Source organism: Lissotriton helveticus, chromosome 5_1, assembly GCF_964261635.1.
Source record: "Lissotriton helveticus chromosome 5_1, aLisHel1.1, whole genome shotgun sequence".
NCBI classification, from domain to species: domain Eukaryota; kingdom Metazoa; phylum Chordata; class Amphibia; order Caudata; family Salamandridae; genus Lissotriton; species Lissotriton helveticus.
In genome coordinates this window covers 1,860,000,470-1,860,019,537 of record NC_136065.1, presented here as the reverse complement: position 1 = coordinate 1,860,019,537, position 19,068 = coordinate 1,860,000,470, and the positions used below count along the sequence as shown (strand labels likewise).

Below are 19,068 nucleotides of genomic sequence, written 5' to 3'. Positions count from 1 at the left end.
TAAGATTCATACCCTACAAGACATCAAAGCTCACAACACAACTCTCACAAAAACTCTGGCTGGCTGAAAACCACTTAAAACTGAATGCCCTCAAGACCGAATTCCTCTTAATCGCCCCTCCCGCCCAGGTACCCAGAATGCAAGAATTGATCAAACACCTTACTGCACTCAATTGCCAACCTCTCATCTTTGACTCAGCAAAATCGCTTGGAATTACACTGGACAGAAACCTCAATATGCAAAAACACATTAGCAACGCAACAAAAGGAGCACATTTTTAGTTACATACTCTGAGAAAACTGAAACCCTTCCTGCTGGAAAAGGACTTCAAATTGGCAGTACAAGCTCTAGTCGTCCCAAGAATTGACTACAGGAGTATCTCTCTCTGCGGCCTGCCCAGAGCTGCAACTGCCCTTTCTAAGAGCCTCAGTCAACGCTGCAGCAAGACTCATCACAGGCTCCAAAAGAAGCTCACACATATCTCCTGACCTAAAATCACTTAATTGGCTACCTTTTGAAGCTAGAATACATCTGAAAATAGCATGTATGACGCATAAAGTCATTCACCATAATGCACCTGGCTATTTGGAAACTAGCGTCCTCATATGGGGCTAGAGCTTCAAGAAGTGCTAAAACCCTTTTTCTGAAACCGCAAAAATTAAACAAGAAGGAAACATATACCTGAACCTTTTCAGGGATGGCGCCCAGGATATGGAACGCACCACCCCCAGAAACCACACTTAATCCGTATACGGTATCTTTAAAAAAAGAAGTGAAATCGCTTCTCATGGCCAAATTCACTTGAGTATGGACTACGGTTATTTTGCTACATAACGTATTCTCCTCACAGATCTTTATGTTGTATATTGGCCAGCCGTGTCTCCTGGATACTGTATTTATATTTCTCTTGCTATGCATTGAATGCTTTCTTATGCACCGTATTCCCATGTATCTTTCTATGATAGTATGCTCTTCAACTTCAAGGACTAGCTTTGAACCCTATGATATTTTCTTTGTATTGTTAACTATGCCACCTAACCTGTGAAGCGCTCTGATACCCGCAAGGTTCTGGTTCGCGCTATAAAAAGAAAGTCAAATAAAGTCACGTAGTAAAGTGCGCAAAAGCAGCATCATGGCAGCGAAGCTCATGCTAACTTAGCAATGTCGACAATGTCCCTAAGGGCACAGATAAGTCTATGCTTGTTGTTTCATTTTTTTATTGGAGACACTGCTTAACAAGTCTGGTAATCTTTTCTTTTTTCATTTTTTCTATGTTTTCATTTAAAGTAATTTTTGTATTGATACTGTTAGATAAATTGTCAGTAAGTTTTTTTCAGTAAGGGCACTATTAGTGGTATTTGGATTATGCTTGAAGGATTGTTTTAGAATCTCAGACATATAATTTTTAACACTGCTTTCCTATGTTACTTCAGATGATTGCAGCCAATGTTCTGTCCAAAGAAGAGTTTCCAGATTTTGATGAAGAAACTGGAATTCTGCCGAAAGTAGATGATGAAGAAGGTTAGTGTAGAAAGTCGTTAAAAAAAAAAAACAGCAATCTGGCAGTTATTTTGCACATACACAATGGGGTCTTGATATACCTTTGCCGAAAGAGATACTTTAACAATTAAAAACTCATGTCGGAGCTATTTCTGGATGTGTTTACTGTGATGACAACATTGTGTGTTTATTAAACGTGTGCTTGGTAGAACAAGGGATAGGTGTGCACCGCTGGTTTACGTACCCATCCCTGTTTAGGCTATGTATGGTGAGTGGGCTCCATATGCTGTTGTAGGGGCAGCTGGGTCCGTGTGGTGACATGGTGACACAAAAGGAAAAACACAACAGAGAAGACGGACTCTTCAGAAGCCACACATTACCAGATGCACAGATCCAACAGAAGCCACCTGGTTGCATTAAAAATATCAAATACGGAGTTGTCAGGCCCCCCGTGGTGCATTCAAGGCAAGACAACACAACATATAAATAGAACTAGATTTTAATGACTAATCCTTCCCAATACTCTCTCCCTTCTCAACTTTGCTAACCTTTCTCATGGTAGGAAAGTGCCCCTTTTTGACATGGCCACACCCATTTGTGCCTGGTATTTGATGCAACTTTGAAGTGCGCTGGGTTTCTGCTAATATGGTCCCCAGTGCCAGTGGTTTTCCCTGAAAGCAAGGTATCTGTGCAGTTCCACAATTGGCAAGACGTTTAGCACCCCTGTAAGTCCCTAGTAAATGGTACGTGGAGCATGGGCACTAAAGAGGGTCAGTAGGGGCTGCAGCATGTAATGTGCCACCCTAAGGGTCCCACCACCAATCTCATGAAAAGAATGAAAAGTTACCTTCATGATTAAGTTAAAACTTCATTTTAATTTTCTCCAATTTCGAAGTGTTTCAGTTACAAACAGCAGCCTCTTGCTCCCAGTAGACACAGTGCCATATTTATAACTGAAAAATACAGACCTCTTTTTTTTAAATGGGAAGCATTTAAATTGAAGTAAAATATTTCTATGAAACTATAAGTCTTAATGTTTTTCTCCAATTTCAATTAAGCCAATTACATCTTAAGGTTTTATAAAGCATGTTTCTTCACTTTAAATTCCTCCCATTTAAACATAGGGCTGTATTTTTTGGTTATAAATCTGGCACCTTGTCTACAGGCCACTGAGAGCATGATGCCTGGTGTTTCTAAATGTGACACTTGGAAATGGGCTTAAATTTAAGTGATGAGTTTATTGAAATCCATATAAACATAAAGTTAACTTTTTTTAGATTTTCTCCCATTTCAAAGTGTCACCTTTACACACAGCAGGCATCTTGTTCAGAGTGGCTGGTAGACCCTGTGCCATATTTGTAACTGAAAAATACAGCTATTACTTTAAGTGGGAGAAATTTAAACTGCAGAAAAATGTTCCATATTGTGAACATTTTTGCAGAATGTTTTCAACACTTTATTTCTCTCATTTAAAAATTGGTTATATGTTTGTGCTATACATGTAACAGTGCCACATATGACGAAAGGTATTCCAGTGCCACAAGTACATACAGCTTAGGCTCTCAGCCACCTGTACACATTATCCCATTCGTACTCACATATGTTCATACATATGAGTTCTCCAGCTACATGAGGGCTTCACTGAACCCTATGGTGTTTAGTGTCAAACACCTTGTCCTAATAAATCCCTACTGATGCCAGTAGTGGATTTATTAAAACATGCACCGAGAGGGCACCTTAGAGGTGCGCGCTGAAAACCTGCCAACGTCAAGTGTACTGACTGATTGGTGTAGACCAGCCAGGTAACGCAGACAGGTTTCTGGCCCCCTGCAGGTGAGAGCCCACGCTCTCTGATGTCAGAAACAATGTCTGGTCCGGTTGGAGGGGTTGTCCCCTCTTCGAAGCAGGATGACTAAGTAATCAGCATATCAAGGCAGGAGGCTTCAAAGGCTTCTGCCGCCTTTGCTATACGACCCCAGCTTCCCCCAGGCAGGGGAATTTCTCCCCCCCCCTAGCAAAAGGCTTCTGCTTCCTTTGCTATGCGACCCCAGCTTCCCCCAGGCAGGAAAAGACACCAGGACAAGTGGGAAAATTAGCTAGTTAGGAGGCATGGTCACTAGCAGGCTAGTTACACCCCTAGGATGGGCTATCTGAAGTAAACACGAAAAATAGAATTCCACCATCTTGGTTTTTGATTAAATTGGATACACTAGATCAGGGCACAGGATGTGGTCATATAGGGGGTGTAGGCACGAAAAAGGTCAGTTGCCCATTGACTACTACCTTACCCTCCCCTCGACGCTCCTAAATTGAGTATTAGGTGGCACCCCTGACACCAGGAACTCTGACGCAACTTGTCCTGCCCCAGTGCATCAGGCAAGAACCTCGGTGGGCTGCTAGCAATCTCCCTTGAAGTAGAGGAGCTACTCCCTTGCATCCTGAAGGCACCAAACCGCAAAGTCTGGTTTACCATAGGTAGTTGAGCTCCAGGAGGTCAGATCCGTTTCCCCACCAAGTGAGAAGATGCCAGGACCAACCGGACCTGCTCAGCACCAATACCTGGGATACCAGACCCCTTCAGAAACCACAGCCTGTTTGAGCCCAATCTAGACTCCAATGACTCTAAGACTGAGAAGTTGTCTAGGTTTGTCAGCACCACAGAGACCCATTTTGAGAGTAGAAGAAGAAGAAAAGCTTTATTCGATTTTTGTAAAATAAAAAAATCACAAAAGCAACATCATGAGAAAATCAATACATAATATATATAAATATAACCTTGCATTTAAGGAAAACTAGCTGTGGATACAAAAAAAAAATTTTTTTTTTTAAGAACACATTAAACTGCATGAAGACCCCTTCCCAACAAATGGATGTCCGCAATAAGTATTTAAAGTGTCCAGGCGGGGGGCGGGAACGCCGAGGGAAGAGGCAGCAGCTGGGTAGCAGAGAGCCTTAATGACCGGATGTATAGTGTACTTTGGGTAAAAGTCATGTAAGTCCCAGACAGATATGGGGCCGTCTCCTTTTTGGGGCGGGTAGGATCGTAGATTTCACTAGGACCAGATCCCCACTAATGTCTTTGGTTAGGGACCCTAACCAGCCCACCCTTCTAACACACAGAATTCCACCATCATGATTAGGTGCAAGTGGTCTGTTTTTGGAAAGCCAGAATATGACCTTGTTTAAAAGTTCCTGGCGGCTTTCAGGTTTCCCATGGGAGGGTACCGATATTCCTGATAGGACAAGAACAAATGGGGCGGCTTCAGGGGGCAAGTGTATGGATGCTACTCTGTTTGGTCCACTCTGGCAGCAGTATACTTGTTAAACCCAGATTTAGGAGCGACTTTAGTTATAACAGGTTTAGGAAGCTGTGGAAAAGTTTGGGCGTGTTTGCTTAAGTTAATAGGCAAAGGAACCTTTGTGGCAGTAAATAGGTCAGAACCATTAGGTAATGCCTTCTTAGAGGTAAACGGAGTATTTGTCTCTTTTATAATGGAAGTAGCCGGAACGGCTCTTCCCCCATTAGATGGATCTTTAATGAGTGGTGGGGAGTTGGTTAGAATCATTCTCTCGATACCCGTTAGTCTGTCACCCAGGGCATTGATTTTATCTACCAGTGGTGATACAATGGAATTAAGCAATAACTCTAACTGAGACAGAAAAGGAACTTGATCTACATGAGTTCCAGTCACCCCCGTAGTTAAGGTGGAGTTGGAGACTGGCGATGTGGGACCAGCGCACGGTTTTGGTGTTTTCAAATGATTCCCGCTTTCAATGATCTCGTCATGCTTCCTTTTATCATTAGGGCCCTGTAACGAGGCAATACCTAAGGTATTGTCTATTAAAGATGGTGGGGAAGAGTAACATGGATTCCTAGTTGGGATAATAGTGCTGATGCTTTTTACAGGGGATGGGGATGCCACTAGGGCATACTTAGTGCCGCATAGAGCATTTATTTCCTCCCAAAAAGACAAGTTCTGCGAGCTAACAGGGATCAATGGGGGAGATTGCCTAGTTTCTAGCGATTGTCGCAACTCATTCACGTCTTCGCTGGGAGTGGGCGGTGTTCGATTGGTCACAGAAAAGTTCAGGATCCCCTGACCTGGATCGAGTATTAAAGAAGATTTCTTATTGGTCCCCTTGCGTGACATGGTACAGTGTAGTGATATAATAGGGATAATAGGGATAAAGATCGCTTTCAGAAGGTAAATACAGTAACCAAGAAGTGACAAGAGTATAGTTCAAGCAATGTACTTCCTCTGATCGCGATGCCAAGGGGGGTGGCCCGTCCCGTCCTCCTCGGGCCTATGAGGGCCTTAGAGGGCCCGCCCTTTGCCCGGGCTTGGCCCCGGGCTGTGTCCCGCGTGCGCCCCGCGTCGCGGGAATAGGAGCGAGATGAAATCACTACTGGCGTGGGGGGCGGGAACGCCGAGGGAAGAGGTAGCAGCTGGGTAGCAGAGAGCCTGCTGGACCTCGCAGTCCCTCGGCGTCTATGGCAAACCAGGTCCTTTCCCTTTGGCACAACCCACACAGGGTGACCAGCGCTAGCAATGCGCAGGAATCCCTCGACGTCCTTCCCTCTCTGCCGAGAACAGCAGCACTACGTGAGCGGCACCCGCGGAGCGGGGACCGCGATAAGTATTTAAAGTGTCCAGGCGGGAGGGCCGGAACGCCGAGGGAAGAGGCAGCAGCTGGGTAGCAGAGAGCCTGCTGGACCTCGCAGTCCCTCGGCGTCTATGGCAAACCAGGTCCTTTCCTTTTGGCACAACCCACACAGAGTGACAAGCGCTAGCAATGCGCAGGAATCCCTCAACGTCCTTCCCTCGCTGCCGAGAACAGCAGCACTCCGTGAGCGGCATTTTGAGAGTAGCCCAGCTGCCCTGATTTTTGGTCCCCTCAATCGGCAAGACGGACAACCATGTGTGCCCTTGACTCACAAGCCCATCCACTCTGCACCCAAGCGCCCCAGCCCAGGTTCCTGAGAACCAACAATGCTTTCCTGCTCCCAGGGCCCTCACGAACTGAGCCCCCGTTGGGAGCTCCCTAACGTGTCCCAAAGTCTCCCTCTACAGCCTATTTCTAGGTGCTCCCCCCTCTCCTTTGGTCTATCGCTCAAAGCTATCAACCAAACCAGCTTCTCAGCACTGGATGCTCCAGGCCAGGTAAAGACTAACTTCTGGTGGTTCTTTGGACCTTGGGCCCCCTACCACCTTAAGCCGAGTCTTGTTGCTTAGTAGACAGTTGCGTCCACTGTAAGGGCCTGTGTTCAACCTCACGATCACAGGTTCAATCCCGGTGGTTCCCTTCAGCCTTTCATCTTCTGAGGTCGTTAAAATGAGTACCGTTGATTTGGGTAACAATAAACATCTGTTTTTCAGCTCCCAGACACCCTTGGGTGAATGATCGCTTTACAAATACACGTTATGTTATGCTGAGTGTATTGCCTCTGTGAGTAGAGCAAATACTTATCACTACCGTCTGAGAAGCATAAACTATTTGCCCACACTACTAAAAAAGAAAGCATGTAGGATTGTAAAGGTTTCCTGGTCTCTGCACAGTGTACCCTGTTTTGGTACACTATACAGAGAGCCAGGCTCATCTCAGCCCCCTGGATACTTTCAGTTCAAAGAAACAAATATTTGCACATCAGAATATTTCCTCTAAGAAACTGGAGTTCATGGTGATTACCAGGAAAAAGAGCAAACTGAATTTTTTTTTGAGCACTAGTGTGGAACATCAGGACACTCACATTCTTGGGGAATGATGTCATACCTTTTTAGAATCTCCTGGCTTAGGTAATGGTGCAGGTTGGCACCACTGAGTCTTTTAAACATTGGAGTCTACTAGACTAGGTCTGGCTAACAAGACTGCGAAGCCTTACATTTTATGGTTAACTGAACCCCTTATCGCTGCCACTGAAAACATCAGGCTGATCATGGACGGAGGAGACCACCTCGCACATCCTATTGGACCTTTCTTCAGATTCAACACAGTCTCCCACCACCTCCTTATCCGACGACTGCACGAAACCGGCATCCAAGGACTCGTGCATCACTGCATTTCCTCTTTCCTTACAGGCTGCTTCCAGTGGGTCAGCCTGTCTCCTTTCACCTCAAACACCACCAACCTCATCCTTGGAGTTCCACAAGAAACATCACTCATTCATACCCAGTTTAACACCTACATGGCCCCTCTTGCTGGCATTATCCTTGCCCACGGAGTCTGTATCCTATACCACGTATACGACACCCAGCTCTTATTCTCCCTCTCCACCTGCATGACCGAAGTCGTCAGATGGATTAAAATCAACTGCCTCAAGCTCAACACGCACGATACTCTGGTTGTTATCAAGTAGTTATCTTTGGCAAAGACACCTCACTCTGGAACTCTGCTTGATGGCCTGCTGAAGTCAGACCCGCTCCCCACCCGGCAACACATGTGAATCAGCTTTGAATAATAATTGTCAATCATCTAATTATGCCAGGGCAATTAAACACGGTCTCCTACGGCAACGCACTCTATGCCAGAATCAATACCCAACTGACCAGAATAATCAAGTTCGTACAAAACACATCGGCCATACTTGCACTCAGCCTACCTCAAGCACCCACATTACCTCACCACTCAAACAATGCCTCTGACTCCCAGTCCATACAGGAGCACTCTTCAAACTCCTCACACATACATACGAAGCTTTACACATCATTGGCCCGTTACTCTCCCTCTCCCCAACCCAGGGCCGGATTCAGTGGTTGTACCTTCTCCTACCTTGCTCCTAAAGCCTGAAATAACCTGCCCCTTCACATCAGAGGTGCCATCTCTATTCCTAAATTCCTCAGGAAAGTGAAGACCTGACTCTTTTTCTAGACAAGACACTTGCTTTACCCAGGCTACACCTCCTTTCAGCGCCAGGATACCCTCCAGGGTGAGTCATGCGCTCTACAAATACACATAACCCAACAACCATGCAGCACTCACCCACTTCGCCAATAACCCTTCTAGTATTCAGATTACTGAGATACAATTGGTTAGGTTGAGTGCTCATATCCATACACACATATACTTTCTCCTTACTTTGTTAAAACATATCACTTTATTCAATTATTTGGTGTAAAACTAATATATATATATTTCACTGTACACTTCTTAGATTGAAATGTCCTTAATATTTTATTTGATACAACAGATGGCCGTTCTCTAAATTATGTGACACTCAGAGGGTACAACCTTAATTGGCAACATGAGAGATGTTTATTACTCATGTTAATTTATTTCAAGACTAAGTCTGGGCGGAGTTCGCTTGGTGCAAAAAAACTGCACTACACGGAGCTCCGCAAGCTACGGAGTTTCTTTAGATACATGCAGTTCGCTGTGATTTTGAGTGCCAGGTGCTTGTCTGCATTGTGCAATGATCGTGAACTTCATCATGCACAGCGCAAGCGGGCGCTGCTTCCTTTCTGCCACTCGTGTACATTTTTACTTGAGCAGTAGCTTTTTCAGCGCGAGTGGGCGGTTTCTCAACCCGAGCGGTCACGAGCATACGCGACCACTCGCAATGAGAAATCTGACCACCCGTGTTGAGAAATCTCGCGGGAGGTAGATTTTCCACGCTCGCCCTTGCCAACTTGATGTTGACCATCACGAACGAGGAAAAGTCTCACCAGGAGGTGGATTCTCCGCGCTCGCGCTTGCCAAATTGACGTTGATGATCACTTGCAAGGGAAATCTCCGCCATGCGGAGCAGAGTTGGAGCTTGCAGAAAACTCCCCCCAACTCCGCAAGCGGAGTTCACCGCCCAGAAATATTAAAGATCTGCCTTTGTAAGAATGGTTGGCATTTGTTGTGAAATGCACTATGCTCATTAATTAGTGTTATTGGGATAGCTCAGTAATACTGTGAAAATGTTCACCTAGATTTAAAGTTAAAATATTAATTGATTCTCTAGAAATATGATTATTGGGAAAGCACTTTACAAAATGCTTTAGGTATAATATAGATGTAATTGAGACAAACGCAGGCTGTCCCTGCAGTATTTATTGTGCTCAAATAATATATCTTTTAGGAACATAGCAGTTCTATAATCCGCTAATTCATAGAGTATGTAAAGCGGTGGCTAACCAAGGAAGATAAACAGAATCCTCTTAAAAGCTGTGTAGTATGGTGACAGATTAGTGCTTTGCCACCGAAAGTATTAGACTTCCAGTAAAGGGATAGTTGCAATGAACGAATTATCACATGTAGTGATTGTTACTAACTTTGCGTTAAAGGAAAAGTTCTCCTGATCATGCGCATGTATTTTTTTTTTTTTTTTTTTACAGATGAGGACCTAGAGATAGAACTGGTAGAAGAGGAGCCTCCTTTCCTTAGAGGACACACCAAGCAGAGCATGGATATGAGTCCCATCAAAATAGTAAAAGTAAGCTTTCCATTTCACCCGCTTTCACACCCTGATATATGTAGAACAGCAGTACTGATATGTATTGTCAGGAAGTGAACTCATTTTTTCCTGTGCCTGCAGAACGGAGCCTGAGTGCAAAAACTTAAGTGATGGAATGCTGACCCCGAGTCCTGTATTTGTTTTACTTAACAGCTTAAGCATGTTCGAAGGATGGCTTTTAACTCTGTATCAGAGTTGTGTAAATGCCATGTCAACTTGTGAGCTTGAGTGACAAAAATAAGCGATTTTAGAAATGCATGGGCTATTTTGGTATTGCCTCAATTCACTAATCTGAATTTGGATTCAGCCGGAGAAATTAACTCATCCAAACTTCATTGAATCCACAACCAACTGTATACTATCAGGTTATGTTAGCAGCAGACTTGGGCAAAGTGGAATAGATTGAGAGACAAAATAGAGAGTAAGCATATCACCACTCTGATTCTTCACTGTGCTGGTCATGGAAGTCAACTGAGGTAGTAATGGGTATCTTAAACCAAGGTTGATATTTTTAATAGCTTCTCTGTTTGATTTAGAATTTTTTTTAAATAGTTGGAATGTGTTCCATCCCGCCATAGAAATATTTGCGACCTCCTTTTGTCTATTCTGTCTGAAAAGCCTGAATGATAGCCAATGTGTTGGTCTTCCTAAGTGGAGTAAAATGTAAAACATTTTCCAATTTTGCTGGCAATCCAACTATTTTTGTAAAAGAAAACCTTTCATATACTGCATCTTATCTTCGACAGATTGCATTTTACACATTGAAAAATCTGGCCCGTTTTTACTGGTTTGCTTTTATGTTCCATATGAATAAACTGGCTTGCTAGATGGGGCCCATTTCATTGGATGTCATGCCTGGACACATCTCTTTCTAGAGGTGATCAAAATAGCATGTTGTCTCCTGAGCAGCAACATTGGAATTGCAGTTATGTAGCATTTCACACGATTCCATTCTTTTGCCAGAATCCAGACGGATCGCTGTCCCAAGCTGCTATGATGCAGAGTGCTCTAGCTAAAGAAAGACGGGAGCTTAAACAAGCCCAGCGAGAGGCTGAAATGGATTCTATTCCGATGGGCCTAAATAAGCACTGGGTGGACCCTCTTCCCGACGGTATGTATTAGTAGATAATTCCCCTGTAATTTCTGGTTGACCTGTAGATGTTTTTAGAAGTACACTTGATGGGTAATAGTCTTGACCTGAGCTGACTGAGTTTGCACAATGCCGGCAAGAAGGATCCACAATGGTAAACTAGTTTTAATAAGGGTTACCTTGATTCGCCTTATGATGCATTAGCCTGGGCAGGAAGGTAATCTTGAGAAGGAGTGCATATGGTATTATATGTTCGAGGCATGTGGGCTGCTGAATTCATATCTATAGCATAGATCGCTGCCTAGTGTTGGGTCCGGATGATTGCACATTGTTGTCCTGGAAGAGTCTTCGAAGTATCACGAGATAAATGGCTCCTCCCCTGGACTACAGTGCGCATGGGCATCGACTCCATTCCCAGATTGTTTTTTTCCGTCATTGGGTTCGGATGCATATTTGATCACTCAAGTTCGCAATAGATAGAAACTTTATTTTCGGCCTAAAGGCCTTTCCTATAGCGTCGGTATTGTCTTGCGTTCGGTGCCCAGCTCTGTTCCGGCTCAGTTCCCGAGTCGGACATCCAGAGGAGTCGCGTGGCTCTTCGGTGCTCAAGGCCCAGTCAACGCAGCCAGACTTATTCAACGACACATCATGGAACGGAGCCCGTTCAAGAGATGCCCCGTGTGCAACTCGAAGTATCCCCACATTGATGTCCACCCGGTGTGCAACAAGTGCCTGTCGCCGGATCACGATGAAGCCAACTGTATGGCTTGTTCTCGTTTTCGCTCCAAGAAGACGATTCGACTTCGGCGCGTGGCGCGCCAGGAGGCCCAGCAGACGGCCCCTGACCCGGTGAACATTTTCGAGGGGGAAGAAGCAGACGAGCAGGAAGATCGAGAGCCGATTTCAACTCCAGCGGCAGAGATCGACTCCAACTACGACGCAGACGTCAATGCTCGACACAGAAGACGTCTTCGACGAGGTAGGAGACGACAATGAGGTCTATGGGGCCACGGAAGATAGCTCGGGTGAAGAGCTATGCCCTGTTCGAACCATAACTAAGGCTCAGGTCGAGGGATCGCCACATGGCCTTACCCAAGATCTTGCACCTGGATCCACGGTCTCGCCTCCGGGCCCGGCTACGGACACTTCTACGGAGCCGCCATTGGTCAAATCGAAACCGAAAGTGAAAGCTTCGGTCTCGACCAAACAGAAAGTGGTAGAGGCGCCGTCGACACAGAAAGCGCCTGTCGCCTTGGTCGGCTCCACGTCTTCCAACCTGTCAGTGCAGTCGAAGCCTAAGAAGGTTGTTGAACCGGTGAAGTCGCGCAAGGGCGTCGAGCCAAAGACTGGGCCATCGAAACCGCTTTTCAAGGCCGCCGAAGGCCGTCGACACAGACAGAGGACTCGGAGCTCCGAAAGCTGTCGATCCTGCACCTCGGCCCGAAAAGGCCAGAAGCACTGTCGCCCTCGAGTCTGCACATGGTGGTGGATCGAGAACACCTGTCGGGTCGACGAAACCGTCCGCATCCTTCACAAAGCAGGTGTCGGACTCATTGCAACGCATCAAGGACAAGGCTTCCGCGGTCGAACCGAAGGATACTTCCACCCCGAAGCCCGCAGCCAAGCCGCAAAAGTCAACGGCGCCGATCCAGTTCACGCTGCCGCCGAAGGCGTTCGCGCCCAGGACGGTCATCGACACGTCCATGAAGGTGTCCACGGGGCCGAAGCCTACCCCTGCAGTTGTAGGCACAAAGCATCGACAACCCCTACTGGAGGAGCAGTCGGAACAATTTATCGACGCAGACACAGGTAAACTTTCCATCTACGAGCGAAAGATCACACCGGCACAGCCTATGGAGTCCTACACAATTCCTTTAAAGAGGAAAAAGGCTTCTACGGATTCCCCAGTTCTTGTTGAACTGATTACTCCACGTGCTCAGGACACTGCTTCAATCTCGACCACTTACTCCGATGTGGAGGCTGGGGATGGGGACGATGAGGAGTACAACTACCCTGCCGACACTGATCCGGAGGATCACCATGACACATGGGCAGATGCTGGGGACCCAGGGGATCCGCAAACTGCCCCGGACACTCAAGTATATACTGTCAAAACCTCCCCTACTGAGGATTCTGCGGCATTTAATGCACTAATTGAGAGGGCAGCTAAGAATCACGACGTCCAGCTGCATGCTGACCCTATTGAAGTGGACTTCCTGTTTGATACCTTTTCCACCTCTGAAAAGACTGTCAAGACTCTGCCAATGCTGAAGGGTGTCTTGAAACATGCTGCGGACATTTTTTAAGAACCCACACGTGCCAGGGTTATAAACCGCAGAATTGAAAAAAAGTACAAGCCGGCACCTGGCGACCCTACCTACATCAAGGGCCAGTTGCCGTTGGACTCCCTGGTTGTTTCTAATGCCCGGAAGAGGGCAAATTCACAGACTACTGGTGATGCTCCTCCCCTGACAAGGAATCTAAGGTGCTATAGGCATCAGGGAAGAGGGTGGCGGCTCAAGCGGCCAATATCTGGCGTATTTCTAACACGCAGGCGCTCTTGGCCAGATATGACAGGGCACACTATGATACACTTGAAACCCTGTTACAACACTTGCCAGATGAGTATAAGGAGGCAGCAGAGATGCTCATTCAAGAAGGGAAACTCATCTCAAATGCTTCTATTAAGTGTGCACTGGACGCAGCGGACACCGCGGCCAGGGCCATTAACGCAAGTGTAATGTTGCGGCGTCAAGCCTGGCTCAGAATCTCCGGGTTCAAACCGGAGATACAGACCACCATCCTCAATCAGCCTGTAAACCCTGATCACTTATTTGGACACCACCCTGGAAAAAATCAAAAAAGACACCGAGACTGCGAAGTCTATGGGGGCTCTCCAGTCCCAGCAGTTCAGGGGTAGTACTTTTCGTCGCTCAAGCAATAGAGGTGTTTCTAGAGGCCAGATGTCCCAGCAAACACAGTACACTAAAAGTGGTGCACAAACCTCTTACAACAAGCAGAGTAGAGGCGGATATCGCGGCAACAGCACCAAGGGCAGAGGTCGTGGAAACATCAACTCCCGATCCTCCGCCGCCAACAAACTGTGATCCCTTCTTACTGCCCCCCGACCATACAACACCTGTCTGGGGGAGACTCCAACAGTTCCTGCCAGTCTGGAAATCCATCACCACAGACAGGTGGGGCAGAAAACGTATCCAGTACGGTTATTGTCTGGAGTTAACATCCACTCCACCCAACATCCCCCCAAAGCACCGTCCTATGTCAACAGAGCATTTGCACTTATTGCAGCAAGAGGTGCTCGTCATGCTGCAAAAAGGGGCAATCGAGCTCGTGCCACTGGAACAAAGAGGCTCGGGAGTGTTCTCCCTGTACTTCTTGATCCCAAAGAAAGACGGGTCCCTGCGACCCATACTAGACCTCAGGCCCCTAAACCAGTACATTCTCTCAGAACACTTTCATATGCTCACGTTGCAGCAGGTTCTTCCGTTGCTCAATCAAGGGGATTTCCTCGCAACATTAGATCTAAAAGACGCATATTTTCACATTCCACTACATCCGTCACACAGAAAATACCTCAGATTCACCATTCAGAATCAGCATTACCAATTCAAGGTCCTCCCTTTCGGAGTGACCACAGCGCCCAGGGTGTTCACGAAATGCCTGGCGACAGTGGCTGCGCACCTCAGGAGACAAAACGTTCACGTCTACCCTTAGCTGGACGACTGGCTTGTCCAAGCAAAGTCGGCCCAGTAGTGCGCTGCAAACATGTCCCACACCATTCACCTTCTTCACAATCTGGGATTCTCACTGAATTATCCAAAGTCACACCTTCAGCCCACCCATGTGCGGCAGTATCTAGGCGCAACAATAAACACTCTGGCAGCCACAGCACAGCCAAATTCACTGAGGATCAACAGCATTCAATTGCTGATCCAGAAATTCAGAATGCAACACTCGCTTCAGGCACGAGTGTTCATGCAGTTGATAGGCATGATGGCCTCCTGCATCTTCATAGTCCCGCACGCGAGACTACATATGCGTCCGCTTCAAGAGTGCTTGGCACGTAAGTGGAATCAGGCTCACGGACAGTTGAAAGTCCTAGTGTTGGTGAACGGTCGGGCATACAACTCTCTGCATTGGTGGAATCCACACAACCTTTGCAAGGGCCGACCGTTCCAGGAGCCTGTTCCACAGATCATCCTAACAACGGAAGCTTCTCTCCAGGGTTGGGGAGCTCATGTACTCCACTACACAGTGCAGGGACTATGGACGACACAGCAAAAGAAGATGCACATCAACCACCTAGAGCTGATGGCAATCTTCATGGCAATGAAGGCATTCAAGATACATCTGTGCAACAAAGTCGTGTTGATCCGGACGGACAACATGACAGCCATGTACTACATTCAAAAGCAGGGAGGTACACACTCTCCACAGTTGTCTCACCTGGCTCAGAGCATGTGGAAGTGGGCCATTCAGAAGAACATCTTCCTCATGGCGAAACACCTCCCGGGCAAGGACAATTAGATGGCAGACCTGCTCAGCAGGTACAGCCACCAAATGCACGAGTGGGAGACACATCCATCAGTGCTCCACGCGTACTTCCAGCAGTGGGGTCATCCAGAGATAGACCTGTTCGCCACAAGGGAAGACGCCAAATGCCAAAGCTTTGCCGCCAGGTTCCCGCACCCACAGTCGCAGGGCAATGCGATATGGATGAACTGGTCAGGCAAATTTGCGTATGCTTTTCCCCCAGCACCTCTAATACCGCTGGTGGCACGAAAGCTAAAGCAACACTCGATGACGCTCATCCTGGTTGCTCCAACGTGGGCCCGCCAACCATGGTACACCACGTTTCTAGAACTTTCCGTGGTACCGCATCAAAGGCTGCACCTCACACCCAGACTTTTGACGCAGAGCCATGGCGACATTCAGCACCCAGATCCGCAACAGCTCAACCTGGCGATCTGGCTCCTGAGGTCTTAGAGTTTGGCTACCTCAACTTACCTCCTGATTGCATGGATATCATACTGGAGGCAAGAAAGCCCACCACCAGAGCATGCTACGCAGCTAAATGGAAGCGGTTTGTCATTTATTGCGTGGACCACGACATTGACCCACTTGACGCGTCCACGCACATCATTTGTTATCGGTTGCATCTTTACAAATGCAATCTGGCATATGCTTCCATTCGGATACATGTATCCGCCATAGCGGCTGCTCTCCAAAACAGGCAGCATCTCTCCCTTTTCCGAGTGCCTGCCATTAAAGCTTTTCTAGAAGGGCTCAAACGAGTCATTCCTCCCAGGACCCCACCTGCTCCTGAATGGAATCTTAATGTGGTACTCACCCGACTGATGGGTCCACCTTTTGAGCCTCTACATTCATGTGAGATTCAGTTCTTAACATGGAAAGTGGCTTTCCTTATAGCCATTACGTCTCTGCGACGTGTTAGTGAGCTCCAAGCGCTCACTGTACAAGAACCATTCTTACAAATTCACTCCAACCGGGTGGTGCTGCGCACTAACCCTACATTTCTTCCATAGGTAGTTTCACAGTTCCATGTCAATCAGACTATTGAACTGCCTGTGTTCTTCCAAAATCCAGAGACAGTGGCTGAAAGAATGCTCCACACTCTTGACGTCAAACGAGCTTTGATGTACTACATTGATAGGACCAAAGATTTTAGGAAAACGAAACAACTCTTTGTTGCCTTTTCTGCCCAACACAAGGGCAACCCCATTTCCAAGGCAGGTATAGCCAGGTGGATCGTTAAGTGTATTCAGATTTGCTATCAAAAGGCTAAGCCCACTCCACCCGTAAGTTGGGGGCCTCCATGGCTTTCCTTGGAAATATCCCTTTAGAAGACATTTGTAGAGCAGCCACATGGTCTACCCCACACACATTTACGAAACACTAATGTGTAGATGTGCACTCCAAGCAGCTGTAGGGCAGGCTGTTCTAAAGACACTTTTTCAAACGTCTGCAGCTGGCACAGGCGGCCGCCGCTAATGGAGGGACTGCTATATATTCTATGCTATAGATATGAATTCAGCAGGCCACATGCCTCGAACTGAATATGCTACTTACCAGTATGCATCTGTTCTTGGCATGTAGGGCTGCTGACATTCATATCGCCCACCCTCCTCCCCGGCGCCTGTAGTGGCTGCAGAATTTACACTTACTCTTAGCATGGCCATCGCTCACACTGTTACACTCAATCTTCGCCACAATTGCTAAAAACAATCTGGGGATGGAGTCGATGCCCATGCGCACTGTAGTCCAGGGGATCTATCTCGTGATACTTCGAAGACTCTTCCAGGACAACAATGTGCAATCATCCGGACCCAACACTAGGCGGCGATCTATGCTATAGATATGAATGTCAGCAGCCCTACATGCCAAGAACAGATGCATACTGGTAAGTAGCATATTCATTTTTAAATAAGGCAAAACAGCAGTTCAGTTGAAGTAGGTCATGGTTTAAATGACCCTCAAAAGTTCATGGAATAATATTAAAATGTAATGAACTGAAGATAAATAGTCCCAGTAGGATAAATACCCCTTACACTGTTTAACTTCAAAGAGTTTCAATATAAAATAAAAATGCCTAAAAGCACACTAAAAGCCATGTCGTGGTGAATATTCCCTGACCATTTTCTTATCTTTTATTTTATTTTTTATATATATATATATTTATTTATATTTATTATTTAAATATATATTTTATATATATAATATTATTATATATAATATATTATTTTATTATTATATATATTATATATTATATATTATATATAATATTATATATATAAAATAAATAAATATTTATCTTATTCTTATCCTTTAAATCCTGCTAACTTTCGCCCTATATCTTTGCTGCCAATCTTCTCAAAAATACTGGAGAGACACATAAACTCTCAGCTCTCCAAACTGGTTGAAAACACTGGTTTTCTCCATCCTTCTCAGTCGGGCTTTCGGCCTAGGCACTCAACTGAGACAGCCCTCCTGGGGGTGACAGAGAGTCTTAGGCACGGTGTCGATCAGGGAAACACCATGGCGCTCATCCTGCTGGATTTGAGCGCAGCCTTCGACACCGTGTCACATTCCATCCTCACTGACTCTCTGAAATCTCTAGGTGTGGCAGGCCAGGCCTTGGCCTGGCTGGTGTCTTTCCTTAGCGATCGAAGCTTCCAAGTGTTTTCTTCTAAAGCAGCCTCCGCCATCTGTCCATCCACCCACGGCGTCCCCCAGGGCTCAATTCTTAGCCCTTTATTATTTAACATTTACGTTAAACCCTTGGCAACCATAGTCGAACAAGCTGGGCTAACCCTGTTTTCCTACGCAGATGACACCCAGATCGTCTTCTCCTTATCAGGGAGAGACGTAAACAACATCTCCGCACTCAGGTCGGGCCTCACTCTTGTGGCCGATTGGATGCGGAGAAATTGTCTCAAACTGAATGGGGAGAAGACCGAGGTGGTCATTCTGGGACAGAACAAACATCTATGGGGTCCCCGCCACTGGCCCATCGAACTGGGAAATGCGCCTACACCTTCTACTGCAGTTCGTAACCTGGGTGTCATTATTGACGACAGGCTAACTATGAGACAACAGGCTACTAAGGTTTCAGCCATCTGCTTTTCAACCTTGCGGTGGCTTCACAAGATTTTGTGGATGCTCCCCCTTTCCTCTCGCAGAACTGTGGTCCAGGCACTTGTAACATCACGCCTGGACTATGGCAACATTCTTTACTTGGGTGCAGATAAAGCCACTATACACGTGCTGCAGGTGGTGCAAAATGCGGCCGCGCGCCTGCTAAAGAACGTCCCCAGACGCTCCTCAGCCACTGCCGCCTTGCGCGACCTCCATTGGCTGAGCATCCCAGAACGTGTTAAATTCAAGGCACTCTGCTACATGTTCAAGGCTAAGCAGGGTAGCGCCCCAGTATATGTTATGGGGCTGGTAAAGCCCTACAGACCCCTGCGCTCACTAAGGTCATCGGACACTGGCAATTTCA

At 46.5% G+C, this 19,068-nt stretch overlaps 1 protein-coding gene across 1 annotated transcript in view; it reads left to right on the top strand.

Moving 5' to 3' along the window:
- DHX8 (DEAH-box helicase 8) overlaps positions 1-19,068 on the top strand; it is a 276,052-nt gene that overhangs the window by 101,726 nt on the left and 155,258 nt on the right. The window contains exons 9-11 of the mRNA XM_078645297.1: positions 1,434-1,521; positions 9,819-9,916; positions 10,901-11,048. Of these exons, the coding sequence (XP_078501423.1) occupies positions 1,434-1,521; positions 9,819-9,916; positions 10,901-11,048 (334 nt within the window). The remainder of the gene's footprint in view (positions 1-1,433; positions 1,522-9,818; positions 9,917-10,900; positions 11,049-19,068) is intronic.